General features: G+C 36.3%; 2 protein-coding genes across 4 annotated transcripts; both read right to left on the bottom strand.

The window, feature by feature from the left end:
- Positions 1 to 2,872: 2,872 nt before the first annotated feature.
- Positions 2,873 to 4,404, bottom strand: LOC147522157 (putative WRKY transcription factor 74). The gene is made up of 3 exons (XM_086591611.1): positions 4,261 to 4,404; positions 4,055 to 4,180; positions 2,873 to 3,155 (listed from the first exon to the last, which is right to left on the bottom strand). The coding sequence occupies exons 1-3, from the start codon at positions 4,344 to 4,346 to the stop codon at positions 3,134 to 3,136; spliced, it is 234 nt and encodes a 77-aa protein (XP_086447737.1). The 5' UTR covers positions 4,347 to 4,404; the 3' UTR covers positions 2,873 to 3,133.
- A 202-nt stretch (positions 4,405 to 4,606) lies between these two features.
- On the bottom strand, positions 4,607 to 7,894 carry LOC147522156 (cytokinin riboside 5'-monophosphate phosphoribohydrolase LOG5-like). Of its 3 annotated transcripts, none has more exons than XM_086591610.1 (8): positions 7,837 to 7,894; positions 6,819 to 6,858; positions 6,574 to 6,669; positions 5,777 to 5,841; positions 5,271 to 5,704; positions 5,116 to 5,186; positions 5,007 to 5,029; positions 4,607 to 4,724 (listed from the first exon to the last, which is right to left on the bottom strand). In XM_086591610.1, exons 5-8 carry the CDS (start codon positions 5,419 to 5,421, stop codon positions 4,703 to 4,705), a joined length of 267 nt encoding a protein of 88 aa, XP_086447736.1. In that variant the 5' UTR covers positions 5,422 to 5,704; positions 5,777 to 5,841; positions 6,574 to 6,669; positions 6,819 to 6,858; positions 7,837 to 7,894; the 3' UTR covers positions 4,607 to 4,702. The 3 variants fall into 3 exon arrangements, 2 of the variants coding, with proteins under 2 accessions (XP_086447736.1, XP_086447732.1); XM_086591606.1 differs by lacking the exon at positions 4,607 to 4,724 and having other exon boundaries at positions 4,749 to 5,029; positions 5,271 to 5,370; positions 5,608 to 5,704; XR_015212454.1 differs by lacking the exons at positions 4,607 to 4,724; positions 5,007 to 5,029 and having other exon boundaries at positions 5,148 to 5,186; positions 5,271 to 5,370; positions 5,571 to 5,704.
- Between the last annotated feature and the right edge of the window lie 10,446 nt (positions 7,895 to 18,340).

Raw genomic sequence — 18,340 nt, 5'->3', positions numbered from 1 at the left:
TCCAGAAATCACTATGTTCCTTAAGACCACTCCTAATCCTCAAGAATAGGTGATTTGCCATTCATTTAGCTTCCGAAATAAAACTTCATCATATGTGGGATTGACACCGAAATAATCGGCCTTTAAGAGAGCATTTCCCGTTGCCCTATTACGATTCCTATAAGTGCGTCCGGGGGCCGGATCCAATCTGGAGAGTTGGTTGATTAGAGTTTTCAATGATATGAGCTCTTTGTAACAAGATTCATTTGAATTGCGAAAGTGCATTTCTTTGTCGCCAACACTTCTTGTTCATGCATGAAGTGTCTTTCAATACGTCGTCTTCTCTGGGAATCAGAATCATAATCATTATCACTATCATAATTCATTTTGCTAGTAAATAAATTATGGAATAAAAATTGAAAATATTAAAAATTGTGTGAGATAGCAAATTGGTTTAATTTCTTGCCCGAAGAGTTATGTTATATATCTTTGGTGGAGGGCGGGAGAGTACACATGCAACATGCGTACTCTAGTACTCTAGATAGATTACATAATTTTTTATCTTGCACACACCCCAATAAATAGATTCCATGCATGCATGATTCATTTCAATCTTGCCCACAATTATTTATCTTGCACACACCCCAATAATTTCTTAGATAATTCATTACAATCTTGCCCACAACCCAATGACCCTAATCAATAAGCGCACAGACCACGAGAAAGTAAAATTCAATAATTCAATTTGACCCTATAAAAGAATGTCTTTTCCTCTCGAAAAGTCACATTCCAAACATCGGTAATATTTTATTTTTTGTATTATCAATAATACTGTCTTTATCTCTCTCTCTTTCACTCTTTTCATTAACAATGTCAAGCGAGGAGGATCATCATTTAGCATTGATGAAGACACGATTATTATGCCAAGCATGGTTGGATAATTCAATTGATCCAATTACGGAACAAATCAATCGAGGCAACATATTGTGGGATAAAATTAAAGAACAATTTGAGAATCGAGAGGATGATAATGGGTTTTCTGAGGAGGCACGAACTATGAGAAGTGTTACAAGTCGTTGGCAACTTATAAATAAAGCAGTTACTTTATTTCGTGGATGTTTGAATCAAGCCGAGGATATGAACAGATCAGGAACTAACGAAATGGACATTGTAAGATATATATATATATATATATATATATATATATATATATATATATATATATATATATATATATATATCAATTATTATGCTAGAATATAATTGATGAAACTCAAACTATTTTTTTTTTCTTTTACAGATGGAGCAAGCAAAGAAGTTGTATGTCACCAGGTCTTCAGATAATAAACCCTTCAAATTTGATCATGCGTGGTTTATTTTGAAAGACTACGAAAAATGGGCGCGCCATTCAATTCCAACTACACCTGGTTTCTCTCAAACTAATTTTCATTACGGGTCTCGGCTCCATTAAGCGAACAAGATGGCATGGGGGGAACACCTGATTCTGAAATGCAAAGACCTGGTTCATCAAAAAGACCGGATTGTGGAAGAGACAAATCAAAACAAAAAAAAAAGTTGATAGTCAAAATGAAACTTCTCTCAAAGAATTAACGCGACAATCTCAACGGGCGATGGAGGCCATTGAGGCAGCAACTGACCGTGGGAAAAAATTCTATGAAAGTGAAGCGTTTAATCCTTCAAGGATTAAACTTGCAGAAAAAAAAGAATTCCGTGAGACATTGGCATGGGAAAAGGAGATCATGAGCACAAATACATCGACTATGACACCTCAAGGAAAAGAATGGTACAAAAACGCAAAGAAACAAATTTTGAAAGATCAAACTCTTCGCAATTCACGGACTCCTTCAAGAAATTTGCACTTTGAAGAATACGGAGAAAGCGATTGATTAATTTGATTAAGAATTTTAAATGTTTTCTTATGTATTTGATGTATTTTTAATGTATTTCTTTTTAATTTGTTGTTTTTTTTTATTTTCAATAAATGTTTTATTTAAATAATTAATTAAGTTGTTGGAATAAATTTAATCTTAAAATTGAAATTATAACAAAGAGATACAAATAAATCAAAAAAATTTAAAAGGGTAGGATAGAATGGTAATTTAACAAATTAAGTTATTAAAAACAAAAAAGAATCATTTCATGACGCCATTGTGAGTGGCGTGTAAGAATTAATAATTGAATTTCTTGACTTTCTGTACGCCATTGTGAGTGGCGTGCAACTTATTATTTAAATGAATTCTCATTCCTACCCGCCACTGGCTACGGCGTGCAACACTAATAATGATTTTTTTGATTGTACGCCATTTGCAATGGCGTACAGAGCATACGCTATAACGTTAAAATTGACGGCAAAAATAGAGAAATTTATGAAGATAGCGTTAGCGGTATAACGTTTTAACGTACCATTGGATCACATTTTACGTTAAATTTGATGATTTGCAGCACCATTGGACTTAGCCTTAGTGAGGTAAAGTTAAATGCCTCATTGCTTACCCCAAAAGTCACATCAAGGCACAAACATTTGATGGTGGCTTACCAATTATGTCCTCTGTTGCTATGGGGCATCCGTGGCACGAAGATGTCAATCTTATTTTAATCACTTGGTTATTTTTTCGTTATCAAGTTCTAATAGGTAGCTCACTACACCATATCTGTTGAAAAAAGACATGGCAGATGTGTCGTTTTTCCAAAAAAAGGACACTTATGGGTGTCGTATGGTGACCCGTTTTTTTTGCAGTCGTTTTTTTTCTACAACACTTGACAAGTGTCGTTTTTCATTTTTTCATTTTTTTTAAAACAAGGCGAATCAGGGCCAAAAGAAGCCCCCTAGCCCAAAATCTACTAAATCATAGCGAAAAAGAAGCCCACCCAATACAGGGTAATTGGATCCATTCTTTCCTAACCCAAAATTCTCTTTAGAAGCACAGCCCATATCCAAATATACCTTCCATAAAAAAAATAAAGAAACTTCACAAAATAAATAATGGGTCGATGCTCCCACAACACTCAACATGCCCAAAAGCTGACAGCAGTGACCGCGATGTATTAATGTTAGTGTGTCCATAAACCACTACACTATTTAACCAAAGTCCTACCCGGTGATGAAGCCCAATCTAGACTTTGGCCGTCAAAACTAACAAGCATTAGAAGCCACCCTGCAGGGGAGTTAAATAGTGTAATTACTAATTAGAGACAAGATGAAATTAATAGCGATTGATCACTAAAAGTAGCTTTGCATCTGCTCTAGTCAATTTTCGATCGAGGAAGGTAGGTTTGCATCTTTTGGATTAGCTAATTGTATGTGGAATTGTGGATAAGAAAACTACTCTTGATTCATAAAAATCAATTATTAACTAGTCGTCATACTCATTAGTACTTGTTACATAATCCACTGCTCCAAGAGACAATAAATTAGTGGACAGGGCAGCAAGAATGTATTAAAAAAGAATAATGTTGATGCATACTCCTTAATCCCCTCTCAATCCCCACATATATAAGAAACACATTTCATACGATCAAAACTAGGCACCTTGATAAATCGAAGAGGCGGGACCTAGACATCCTGTTCTCATCATCTTGAAAGATGATGCATGTAATCTAACAAAAATGGTGCTAAGTTCGAGAAACCTACGTTTGTCGAGGAGCTAGACTTTCCAACCGGTTTTTTAAGGTAGGGCTTTTGCTATACCGGTTAACACGATTCATGTCCACTAAAAGCAATCTCTAACCTTCTTTATAATAAGGATGGAGATTTTCAAAATTGGGAATAAGTACCAACTCCGCCGAGACATCAATAAAAGATAAAAACGAAGCAAATAAACACACGAAGGCCCAGGAATGAACAAAAAAATAACATTGGAGGGTCATTCTTTAACTAGGAAAAAACTAAACCATCATGTTTTCCATTCGGAGGCAATTAGAAAATAAAGACCCAATCGCTATATCTGACCTAAAAATCCATAAAAATGACAATACAATTTTGCTATGCTACTAAACATGACAATATGTATACCAACGTGATAGAATTGACGTGTTTCTAATAATATAGATATACCTAGGGTGCGGAGAGCCCTTGATTGGCTTCTCTCCGTACTTTCTCCATGAATACTCATCAGGTGGTATATCAGCAACCTTGTTACTAATAGCTGGCACCTTAATTGATCTCTTCACTCTTAGTTTCCTACATAAACACAATAGCAGTTAGCAACTAAATATAGGTAAGAGCAATAAGCTAACATAAAGAATGATATGAAATTAAACCTTCTCTTTGAGCAATGGCATTTACCACTACTTCCACATTTGACATTTCCATCCGGTCCCCTAACAGAACACCTCCTTTTGTGCATTTGTTGAGAACTTGATGACTGTGGTGCACCAATCAACTGGAAAGAGTTGCTACTCAAGTTAGCCACACTCTTGTCAAAGCTTCCTTTGTATTATGTCTAGGTGGAAAATCTGCATCTTGTTCCTTGGTGTTAACATCAATAGAGCAGCAGAAACTAACTTGTCGCTTTGACCGAAAACGGGCAAAATTGAATTTTCGTGGTGGCTAAATGAATTTCCTAAAATAGTTGTTCTCGGAGAGAAGATGACACGCTCTGCCGGCCGGTCTACTCGGGACCTTGCTCTCCAAACTGAAGACATTACAGCAGTGAAATGTTTTCAAGTAGTAGCTCATTATCTGGCAGCTCACTGGCCACATCTAATAAGGTCCAAACACTATCCTGTAAGGAAGAATGATTGCCCGCAGTAAATCACCTCTTCCCCAAGTAAGCAGCAATATAAGATTTTATTTTCTTCATTAAATGCAGATCTTAATGAAGCAACAAATTTTCTCATACTTATTAAGAAACAAAAATTAAATCTGTAAACGCAGATTGTTTATTAAAGGCAGATTTTAAAAAGAAGTGAAGTCAAAACACACAAAAAACTCTTATGTACTATTGTGGTTCAGTGAAATCAAAATCAAATGTAAAATATGAAATGTGAGGAAATAGTTGTAATACCCATCAACATTCAGCAAACCCACCTGCACAAAAGAAATAAATAGCTTCAAATCTCATTTAGGAAAAAAAAAACATAAAAAAGTTCTTATATATGTGCAATTTTGCTTACTGGTTTGTCATGGATACCAAGTTGAGCCCAAGTGATAACTTCCAATAACTCTTCCAATGTTCCATACCCACCTAAATACACAAATAACTCTTCCATCTTACAGAGAATAGAAATAAATGGGGACTGATGGAATCAGAAAAGGTAAGATTTTAGACCTGGTAATGCAATGAAGCAATCAGAATGCCTAGCCATTTCAGCTTTCCTTCGATGCATGTCGGCTACTGGTTTTACTTCTCCAACAGTTTCACCAGTTATCTGCTTAATAAACAATTTTTTTAGACCAAATAATGAATTATAAAAGCACATATCTCAATACATTTGACATTTTCAGCAAAACACTTTAGTTAGGCAAGGTGATATTAAATCCTGCACCAGAATGGCTCCAACTTATTCTGGTGACTAAAAAAGTTGACAAGCCTGCACCAGAACCATTTTCAAAAGGAAGAGGCACCAACTTATTTTTCCCGACTGCAAATGGAAATCGTGAATCACCATATATACGCCTCAGGACGTAATCTAACTTCTTGTGTAGAGAGACTGGGAGCCAATGAAGCCAGTTATTAATGCCTCCTCTTGGCCTGGTAACACGCTGCATACAGAAAATGGTCAATGAAAGCTCATTTGTAACCTGACAAGAATTGGAATAAAAATTACTACTTACATAGAAGGATTGATGATTGGAAAGGCCTACAGCACGAACTAAACCAATACGTTGATTTTCAGCACCTGAAAAACCGTTACCAATTATAACAGCTCTTCTAATCACACTGTAAATCCCACCTTCGAATATCTCCAACATCCCTATTGATGACGTACTTGGTGGCTCTGGAAGCCTTATTGGCCTCATTATTATTTACTTTTTTCAACCTACTAATTACTAAACACTAATTATTAAAACAAAATCCCCTTTCTTTTCTTTCTTTCTTTCAATTAAATAATTTAATAAGTTTTTGTAATTGAGATTGGTTTTTAGCTGAACTAAAAACAGTTTTTCTTTATCGTGCGAAATCAGTTTTGTTGTGGTGGGTATTAATGGGCCTTTTTTTTTTGTTAGTTTTAGTGCTAGATAATGATATCAGCAATTCACTATTTTGTTAATACCGTGACCTTCAACTTCACTTATGGACAGAAGAAAAATCACTACAAATTCACCAACCTATATTCTAGTAGATTTGCGCGTCCAAGCCATATATAAGCAACCACACATAAACTTGTAGGAGAATAGTTAAAAACTTATTAAATTAAGAAAGTCAAGTCAAAGCAATACCAAATGAAGATATTGATGAAAGGTGTCTCAATTGTTTAGATCCAAATTAAGCCATATATACTTGAGCAGTAATAAGGTTAAAACAGATGCGGGTGAGACGGGAAAATATCTCGCTACTCTCTATTAATAGCATAAAGATAGAGTTATCATAACCCATAAAGAACATCAAAGGCATGGGAAGTAGTACATACATGATAACTGCATGAAGATAGAGAAGTCCACCATTACTTCAGCAATTTAATACGATTACTGATTTACTTATGACCTTCAATGGCATCCCACAATTTCTGAAAAGATATTACATCAATTACTAGTCTTCAGTCATGATTTTGTAACTCTTTCTACAATCTAGAACTGGTATAAGCAATTAAATAGTATCACAAAATGAAGCAGATTTTCACTCATATAACGTCCATGCTAGATAGAGGTACATTACCTGTTAACATTGGCCACCAATTATTGTAAAGGGCACATGCCTACAACACCACACATAGAATTGATTAGGTAATGGTTAAAAAAAATGAATACGAAATCTGGTTAAAAAAACAAAGGCCCCCAAGTTCAGCCAAGACACTTTACATGCTGCTACAAGGTAACAAGATCAACATGTAAAAGAGAGTTTTGTGACATCATGGAGGCAAGAGCTTAGATTTTTTCTACAAAGAGCTTCTATTTTCAAAAGAACTAAAATCAATGCTAACAAGCGCCATTATTACGCTAACATGTTCCATATTTTTTTTCAAATTGGCTGAATTGGTCTGTGATACTTGACTCAGCCAAATTTCAACAAATTGCATCGTTATACCAGTTAAAAACTCATAAGCTTAAGGCGCTGGAGGCACGGAGTACAGTATACCTTTAAAAAAGGGTATAAACTCATAAGAATAGAAAATGAGCATAAAGCAAACGAAATAAACTCAAAAGGGTATAAACTTTAAAAAAGTGAAGATAAGAAAGTTCTGATTACATTATGTATGCTGAAGATGCAAGAAAATGTACGACATAATTAAGTGATAACAGGATGACGAAGTGTATTAACAAGCTTAATTCGAGTCGATAATTTTATTGGAGCATTGGAATTCAATTTCCAAATTTCGAGAAGCTCCAAAATTCCTAAACACAATATTAAATTCCTATACACACATTGAAAGTTCAGTTAAAATTCGTTAATTTTTTTTCCGGAACCTAAAACTTACAATACAACAAACAACCGACAAAATGCAATTGAATTATAACCGACCGATACTTTTGTAACCATTACTAGTCATTTCCACCATAACATTAATGTTTTCTAATAAGGAGACCACACATTTCAAGTCATTTCAAGCTATATTTCATATCGTCACATCACAAAAAGCTAAAACAATCAATAATAAGCTAAAAACATATCCAAAATAAACATTTAACATTTATACAAAAATTGAGAGCTATGAAAGCAAGGTTTGTTTACTTACTGATGATATTAAAACAATGATCAAACAAATGAAAGTGAACAATCTGTAATGATTAAAAGTGATCGAAATCAATCAAAACATCAATTGAAGTGATCGAAATTAAAACTAAAATCGTTTATTTGGGATCGAAATCAAAAGATCAATTTAAGTGATCGAAATTACGAAGAGATGGTATGTGATTGAGAAGAGAGTCATTTGAGAGCGATTTGAGATTTGAGATTCGAGAGTGATTTGAGATTCGAGAGCGATTTGAGAGCGAGGGTTTTCTTATTTTTGTGAAGAGAACGAATGAGTGAAAAGTGATTTTTCTTTTTCTTTTTTGTTCTCTCCTGTTTTTATCTATGGGTTCGATCCGGCCTCATGGGGACTTCAACGACACCGCGTGGTGCGTGCTCATAACAGACTAAAGAAGAGGCGCGGTAGTCTTGTCTTTTTTGAATATCCGGTGTAGTGGTGATGACCGATGCATTATGTCCTTAAATTTGTTCATCCGTATATGTGATCCAGTTGCAAAAGAAGAAGAGGAGGGGTGTATTTGAACTTTTTGAACTTCCGATCAATGATAGCATTTATCTTCTTGATGAGAGTCTAAACGAGATTCATGAACTCAAAGGAATAGAAGTCGACATGTCTAATCTTTGAGAATGGGAATCAAGACCATCTCAGAGAGCGAGGAGAGAACTTCGACAATTTCACTCTTAGGAAAATGTGAGTCTCATATGTTTTTGTTGAATTGTCCGTCAGTCTGCGAAGCATTGGACAAATTGCTGTGAAAGCATGGTATCTTGCACTTTGTAAAAATATCATGCTTCAATATTTATTTTGTTGAAGTATCAATGATATAGCAATTTTTGCCTTTGAAAAATAGGTAAAGCCGACGCTAACAGGCTTCAAAAAATTTAATAGAATATTATATGATTTACATGTATGCAGTTATGTCATAGTATGGACTATTATTTGCGTATTAGGTTAGAAATATGCATGAATCATATGAATACGCCTGTGAATATCTATATACGATTAAGTGACTATGAATTGCATCTAAATGCATATGTACATGTCCATGGTACTATTTTGCATGGTTATATATATATATATATATATATATATATATATATATTTAAGTTGCTTATTTAGCAAATATATAAATATGGATGGAATATAATTGCATGTTGCCATATTTAATTTTTGAGTTATACTTAGTAATTAGAGTGTGTTTTGGTATTTTGGCCATAACTTTGGCTACGGTTCTCTGTATCACGCGTGTGAGCTCAATTCGGAAAGATTTCGACGGCGCGCACGCTGTCACTACCGGGTGGATGTCATTTTTGAGGTCAAAATCAACTGTTTTCTCCTCCAAAATCATCATTTTAGAAAATTGTCTTGTTTAATAAGTCGATTTTGTCATGAAAGAAGAGAACATTTCAACGAGGGTTAAAATCTGAGTTGGATAAGTTGTTTCTAAACCCCACGGGTGAAGCTGCTCTCTATATGACACTTTCTTAATCTCAATGAGTATTGATTTAAATCGAATTATTATGCAATACAAGAGTCGTATTTTAGTTTATGTATAATATGTTGCATGTTTAGTTTACGCCTTTGCCTAGTCGTATATATCCATTATGCATGATAGTATCTTCAAGATGCTACTGTAACTACATAATTATGAGTGATTACAATTTGCCTATTACTGTAGATTTCCACGTGATTCGTAATATATATCTACCTATTTACCTACATATTCATTATTAATCGATGTGTATTTGTGCAGACGATCGAAGTAATTATTGATGATACAACCTTGCCTATTCGTATTACTATACATATGAGTAGAGTATCTTCACATGCTACTGTATCTAGTAATGTATTAGTAGTTATATTTGCCTGATTGTACTTTCTCCCTTGCATAAATTTTAATTTAAAAAAAAAAAAAAAAAAAAAAAAAAAAAAAAGTAAGACTTTGCATAAATTTTAATTCCATAAATATTAATCATATTCCAACGGTGTCTAGGAAACTTGAAAGATTGAGGTTACTTAATTATAACCGTGCTTGCACGGAAAGCCTCCCTCATATCTCTCTTGTAATCTGGTTGTTGGTGTATGCACACGTATTCCTAGCTTCACTACTACATTAGCGGTGACTTTAGGTCGACAAAAGATTAGGAGAAAATACGATAAGCATTTGCGTAAGTTTTCACCGCCACAAAGTTCTTCATCTATTAATCCGAATAAAAAAGATTCCTTGTCACCATTCCCATCATTCATTATGGCTAACAAAAATCCACCAGCTGAGAAGCCACTTTCGGACTTCTATACAGCATTACAGGAAGGACTTTTTTCTTGCATCAAACTCGAGGACATTGTCGGTGATTTTCAAATTCTGTCAAACGTTTTTAGTTTGTTACCTGTGTATCATGGTTTGGATCATGAAAAACCGTACAATCATCTTCAGAGGTTTCAAAGAAGTGGCCAACAACACCATCCATCCAGCCGACTCTAAGGAACAACTCTTGCTGCGGTTGTTTCCATTCACTTTAGTGGATAAAGCGTCAATTTGGCTAGCAGGACAACAGCCACAATCCATAGACACATGGAATAAACTTGTTCAAGCTTTCATGTTTCAATTTTACACTCAGAAGAAAACTACTGAATTGCTTCAGAAAATTCAATACTTTCGTCAAAATCCTCATGAATCCTTTACGGAAGCATGGAGTCGCTTTACTGATCTTCTTTTAGAATGTCCTCATCACCAACTAGACAAAGTTTGTCCTTGTTCGATTTCATTCTTTAATGGACTTTCTGATCATCAAAAAGAAACTCTTGATATAATGAACGGCGGTTACTTCATGGACAAAGGAGCTACTGAAGCATATACTTTTCTTGAAAAACAAGCAAAAAGAAGTACACATTAGGGTAACGCTGATTCTTCTAGGTCATCTAAGGATATTGTTCCAAAAGCTACATCTATTTTCGAGGTAAAAAACGATCCCGAATTTAAAAATCTGATAAAATCTCCCACTAAAAAAGTAGATGCTCTTGCAGTTTAAGTAAACGATCAACTCCCACAACAGGTCATGAACGTTAACACCTCCCCATGTGTTCTTTGTTTTAGTCCTGACCATCCTGATGCGTATTATCCCTTGTTATATGCTTCCCCTACTCAACCATCGGAGGAGGCATGTGCATTCAACATTACTAATGCACCTTGGAGACAACATCCGAATTTCTCTTGGCGCCAAAATAACCAACAGATGGGGGCTCCTCCAGGTTTTGCAAATCCACCTGTTCGACAACCCAACAACTTTATTCCATACCACCAAGGAAATAATCAGCAATACCAACAAAGTCAAAATCATTTTCAAAGTAATTCTAATAATAACTATCAAAACAATCGTAGCCTTGTTCCAGCCAATCCAAATTCTGGCTATAATCAACAACTTCTCAAAGAATAATCGTGAACTAGTCTGTTGTAACAACCTATTCCTCTCGCCATCGATAGGACAAACGAGACTTTGTTCGCTTACATGAACCAACAATCCCAAATCCTAACGCCTATCCAACAATCACTTCAACAATTAGCTAAGAAAAGAGTTAGAAAGGCGTGTTTCGCGCCAAAAGCGGTTCCAAACCCTAAGCCCAAAGAAACCGTGCATGTGAAGTTACCAATGCACCTAATACAAATGTTCCAAACCAAGGTGAGGTGAATGCCATAACTACTCTTCGTTCTGGCAAAACCGTTGACAATCAAACCGTATGCCGATGATCAAACAAACATCACCAAAGGTTCCAATTGAATCACTCGATAATGAACCTATAGTGGGAACACAGAGTTCATCAAAGTCACCAATTCATAAATTGGGAAACGAGCGAACGGATCCTTCTGCCAAATTCCACCCTAAGGCACCGTTTCCTGCCCGTTTGGCAAAGAATAAACCTAACGAAAATTTTGATGAAATTCGAGAAACTTTTGAGAATTTGACAATAAACTTACCTTTTCTCGATGCCCTAAAACAATTGCCAAAACATGCTAAATTTCTAAAAGATATGTGCACCACAAAAAGGAGAACAAGTGTTCCTCAACAAGCATTCCTTACCGAACAGTTTCAGTCAATCACCGAATACAATGGTATAGTCAAATACAAGGACCCGATAGACCAACGGTTATATGCACATTAGGTGACAAAATATCGACCAATGCGACTACTAGACCTAGGAGCTAGTGTGAACTTACTTCCTTATTAGTTATTCAAACAACTAGGTCTTCATGAGCTTAAACCTACCACGATGACTCTACAGTTAGCGGATCGTTCCATTAAGTATCCAAAAGGCATTGTGAAAAACGTCCTTGTAAAAGTTCAAGATTTTTTCTATCCCATCGATTTTGTCATTTTGCATACAGAAGTTGCCTGTGACTCCATTCCCATAATATTAGGGCGTCCCTTCCTAGCAACTGCTAATGCTCTTATAAATTGTAGGGATGGTTCTATGACCATGTCCTTCGGAAATCTTTCGGTCGAGGTTAACGTGTTCAAGTTGATGAAACAAATTCTAGAGAATGAAAATGATGGCGAAGTTAACTTGGTTGATGCCCTTGTACAAGAATGTTTCACAAACTCTTTTCCTGACGATGAAGTACACCAATTTCTTTCATTTGGTGATTCTGAATTTGATGTTGATGCTTACTCGCAGGATGTAAACGAATTATTAGAGTCAATACCACTATTTGACCCTACGACCATCCTTTCAACCGAATTGGACGAGCATCAGTCTGTTTTCTCTATGGAAGACGATTTTCCTTAAGAATCTTTAATACCCACTCCTCCCACCCCTGACTTAAAGCCTATTTCTTCGGAATTAAAATACGTACATCTTGAACCAGATGGTAGTCACCCAATTATCATATCATCACAATTGACTGCCGATCAGGAATCACGTTTAATTAGTGTCATTCAAGAACACCATTCTGTTATTGGATGGTCTTTCGATGACATTAAAGGCATTGACCATAATGTGTGCATCTATCGCATACAACTTAAAGAAAATGCCAAGACATCACGTGAGCCGCAACGTCGTCTTAATCCCACCATGAAAGAGGTGGTACGGGAAGAAATTTTAAGGTTACTCAATGCCGGTATTATTTACCCTATCTCGGATAGTGTTTGGGTGAGTCCAGTGCATGTTGTTCCCAAGAAGTCTGGCATTATAGTTGTGCAAAATGATAAAGATGAATGCATCTCTCCGCCGTATTCATTGAGGTAGCTTAATATGTATTGACTTTCGCAAACTTAATGCGGTCACTCGTAAAGATTATTTCCCACTTCCCTTCATTGATCAGATGCTTGAACGGTTAGCGGGTCATGCATTTTACTATTTTCTTTATGGTTATTCAGGATATTTTCAAATAATCATAGATCCTAGTGATAAAAAAAAAAAACAACGTTCACCTGTCTTTTTGGTACATTTGCATATAAACGAATGTCTTTTGGCCTTTGCAATGCACTTGGTACAGTCCAACGCTGTATGCTTCATATTTTCAGTGATATGGTTGAACACTTTATGGAAGTGTTCATGGACGATTTCTCAATATATGGTAATTCTTTCGATAACTGTCTATCAAATCTTGAAAAGGTTTTAGTACGTTGTGAAGAGAAAAATCTCGTTCTTAATTAGGAAAAATGTCATTTTATGGTTACAAAAGGAATAGTTCTAGGTCATATCGTTTCAAAGGATGGAATCGAAGTCAATAAAGCTAAGATTGAAAAAATTGCTTCCTTTCCTTTACCAAAATCAGTTCGCGACATACGTGCACTTTTAGGACACGCAGAATTCTATAGGAAATTTATTCATGATTTCTCAAAGGTTGCTTTCGACCTTTAACAAATCTCCTACTTAAAGATGTCGATTTGACTTCACTTTCAATTGCAAACAAGCTTTTGAGACTTTAAAATCCATACGACTATAGCTCCTATAATTCAACCACTTGATTGGTCTAAACCTTTTGAATTAATGTGTGATGAAAGTGACTACGCTTATTGGAGTCGTCCTAGGGCAACGCCAAGAGAACAAGCCAATTGTCATTTACTACGGAGTAAAACCCTTAATGAAGCTCAACGTAACTATACCACCACTAAGAAAGAGTTTTCGCCGTTGTATATGCCTTGGATAAGTTTCGGTCCGTACCTAGTGGGTTATTCCACAATTGTCTACACCAACCATAAACGTTACCTATTAGCGGAAAAAGATGCAAAATAGAGGTTGATCCCATTTGGATTCTCCTCTTGCAAGAATTTACTCTAGAAATTAGAGATAAAAAGGTTGCGAAAATGTGGTTGCAGACCATTTATCACGACTCGTCAATGAGGTTGATAATGATACATAACCCATCTGTGATTCCTTTCCCGATGAATACTTGTATTTTGTCTTTTGTCTCCTTGGTACGCTGATATAGTAAATTACCTAGTTACCGAGGAAGTTCCTTCATCTTGGTCTCGTAATAACCGAAAAAAGTTCTTATCCACTGTGAAATTTTATTTCTGGGATGATCCCTACCTCTTCAAGTATTGTTCCGACCAACTAATCCGTCGTTGCATTCCCGACTGGGAACACAATGACATGTTATCCTTCTGCCATGAACAATCTTGTGGTGGTCATTTCAGTGGTAAGAAAATAGTGGCCAAGGTTCTACAATGTGGATTTTATTAGTCAACACTGTTTCGAGATGTACATGAGCATTGCAAAGCATGCAACCGCTGCCAGTAGCTAGGACGCATTACTCAACGCAATATGGTGCCCTTAAATCCCATTTTAATTGTGGAAATCTTTGACGTATGGGGCATCGACTTCATGGGTCCCTTTCCAAATTCTCTTGGCGTTCTATACATATTGGTAGTTGTTGACTCGTGTCAAAATGGATTGAGGCGATGGCCCTGTCGTGACTAATAATCATAAAACCGTCGTTTTTTGTTCATAAAGGAAAATATTTTCTCTCGATTTGGTGTTCCCAAAGCTATCATTAGTGATGGGAGAAAACATTTTTGTAATAAATTTTTTGAATTGATAGTAAAGAAATATGGAGTCACTTACAAGGTGGCAACTCCGTATCATCCTCAGACCAGTGGCCAAGTCGAAGTCTCTAATAGAGAGATTAAATCCATTTTAGAAAAAACAGTTAATCCATCTAGAAAAGACTGGTCTCTCAGATTATCTGATGCCTTGTGGGCATATAGAACGGTTTTTAAGACACCTATAGGTATGTCCCCTTATCGTCTCGTTTTGGTAAACATTGTCATCTGCCGGTTGAACTTGAGCATCGTGCTCTATGGGCCATCAAAAGCCTAAATTATAATACCAAGGCGGCAGGTGTAAAGCAAAAATTGTAGTTAAATAAGCTTGAGGAAATTCGGAGTGATGCCTATGATCTCTCGAAATCCTATAAAGCCAATAGGAAAAAGTGCATGACAAGCACATATTAAGAAAAGATTTCAAAATTGGTCAAAAAATATTGTTGTACAACTCGAGATTACACATTTTTCTAGGAAAATTAAAAACTAGATGGTCCGGTCCTTTCATCGTCTCTCTGCTTTGTCCCCCTTATGGGGCTATCTCTTTGAAAAACTTAAATGATGACAAATAATTTCAAGTAAATGGCCAACGCCTTTAAACATTATCATAAGTTGTGCTCCGGATGTCGAAGAGACTCTTCTCAAATATCCAATCTACAGAGACTAAAAGATTCATTGGGGTACTTCATTCCATGTGTGTAAGGCAGGGGAAGTATGCCATTAGGGTAGCCGAGACCTCTTCTATTTTCTTCTCTCAAATCTTTTAGAGTATGTGGTTGCAAGCGCCGGAACCTTAGTCCACAAAAACTCTACTTTAGAACTGAGTATAAATGTCTTCTGATAATCGAGCAAACGTGTCTTCTGGAAAACAATGGGTACCAAAAATTTCAACTCCTTCCTTCTCCTCCCTTTTCTATTATCTTCCTCGCGAACTCCAACTCATCATTTGGTGTAAATCTCACCCATCTCGAATAGGTAATGTTCGTAGTACTTTTGCTCGAAAGCGACGTGGCGAAGGATGGGGTGGTGTATGAATTGTCAAACACCTTTCTGTCCAGGTCTTGAACTATTATCCGATATGAGTCGGTATAAGGTATATTATTGTCTGACACAAGCTCAATAGGATAAACTTCATCGTCGCCCCGTTGTTCCCGCAGGTTGGGATTTGTCTTGAGGATCTAACGTTAAAAGACTCACATTCGTCTTGAGGATCTGACGTTAAAAGACTCACATTCGTCTTGAGGATCTGACGTTAAAAGACTCAACATGTATATACTCGTGTCTTTTATTTTCACCTTTGCACTAAGCGTTGTGCACAAAGAGAGTCGTGATGTGCAACATCGGATGGTCCCGATTCGCGACGGGCAATGGATTTCACCGTGCCAACCCGAATAGTTTTCTATTTGATGATAGTTTGGGGCGGTTTGAGGCTATACCATATGTACTAAGGGTAATATTATTATTAGACCATTGCACATTGGTCAGGGATGGGACTGTCCTGAACCCTAGGCCCCCAAAACATAAAAGTTAAGCCATAGTCTGGCTGGATTGGGTTCACCCCAGAGCCGACATGACAGTTGCCTGATTTTACTGTAATGGTTTTCTTCTTGAAATCCGGTGTTGTTGACACGTTCCTCTCCCCTTGTAAATTTGTACATATAAAAAAAAAAATAGGGGGTTGCGTTCTCTTTTTACAAGATTCAACCCCCCCAAATAAAAATAAAAAGGTTTGAATGTGCCTTTGTCATATTCCATTGGATGGCATTTTTAATGCCGATCGTTTTGACATCTCATTTGTTCAATTTGGAGTTAAGACGAATCGAAATTCCGCGTTTTGAAATTTTGGGACATTTCGGAACATAAAGGGAATTTCTGGAATTCATTTGGGCTTGGGCTAAAAATTAGAACCCGACCCAAATCACGTGTACGGCCAGATACCCAACGGTCAGATACCAACGGTCAGATTTTCCATTATAAAATCCAACTCTCCTCATCCACTTTCACTCATCCCATTCTCTCACTCTCCATAGCTTAATCTTCATGTATTATCTTTTCATTCAAAACAATGGATCTGATCGAGCGATTGGAAAAAGAGCAACGCGAATGGGCTGTCACAGTATTGATAACAGTGTTTATCATTGTTCTACTGTCGCTCATGCATAACATGCTCCAGAATATCTAGATCTATGTAACCGACATCTCTCTTTCCCTTTGTCGCTTTGTATATTACTATGGTGTGTTAAATAATTCTCCACCATTTGTATGGGTTACGTATTAAATGGAGAAGTACCCTATTTAATAATTGTGTATATTAGTTGTATTTTTACCTTATTATAAACATAAAATAGTTATCAAAACAATAACAAATAAGCAAAATCAATAAAGCACCAAAATAAATCAATCTCAACTTATTGTTTTCAGAATAGATCGTGCACGCTACACGGTACGCCTAACACTTGTCATACACGCAGCTCAATTATTTTATCCATCTTCTATTATTGAGGTATGATCATCAATTCTGAAATTACGTGTAGGTCTAACTGCCTTGTGAAACTTTCCTCTGTATTTTCTAACATTGAAACATCTTATTAATTGTTTTTGGGATTCTGACATAAAAAGACTTACTATGGATACCCATAGTTGTCGCTCCTAAAAGTATATGTCACAACAACACATGAGTCACTTGTGTTTTCACATATTAATTCCGGATTTAACTACACTTGGAATCCTGATTGGTACAGACTCATGGATTGGCTATAAATCTCTTCTTTTCAGCCATTCTCATTTCAAGCATTCTTCACTATCCTTCCCTCGGTAATACTTCCAAATGGATCACCCAAGAAAAATAATGCCTGAGAAAGACTACCTGAATATTTTTGATGATGGCCGGTTTTCTCCTTATTTTGACACAGAAATTATACGTCGAAGATGGATGCCTCTTCTATATCATTCAGCAGCTGGTTATTCCCGAGAATTGGTTTTGATGTTCTACCAATTTAGCGGACCTAAAAATGGAAAATTCTACTTCAATGCCTATGGACAACGATTTGAATTGGCTAGGAAAATTATCTCCGACATACTTCAAATTCCAATGAATACCCAGGAGTTCCTTTTTCCAGAGTCAACATTTGATTCTATCAAAACTTTACTACGAGCTACCGTATCTCGTGGCGAAGTCGGAGATAGACATCCGTTGTTCTTCAACGCTCTTTGAAACAGAATCAACAAGTTGTGCTCCACTGGTTGGGACACAATGTGGTAGGTACATCACACCAATCAGAAGTCACAAAGCCTCAACTTCACCTACTTTAGATTTTGCAGACTCAAAGGGATGATTTTTGTCTAATCCAACACCTGTGGAATGTGATCACCAGAAAAACAAGAAGGTTAGCACCTCTACCTACTTTAGTCACACAAATTATGATGCGTTGGGGTTATCCAAT

This window comes from Coptis chinensis, chromosome 1 (genome assembly GCF_015680905.1).
Source record: "Coptis chinensis isolate HL-2020 chromosome 1, ASM1568090v1, whole genome shotgun sequence".
Lineage (NCBI taxonomy): Eukaryota > Viridiplantae > Streptophyta > Magnoliopsida > Ranunculales > Ranunculaceae > Coptis > Coptis chinensis.
Note: the sequence above shows the minus strand (reverse complement) of the source record. Positions and strands in the feature narration are given on the sequence as shown.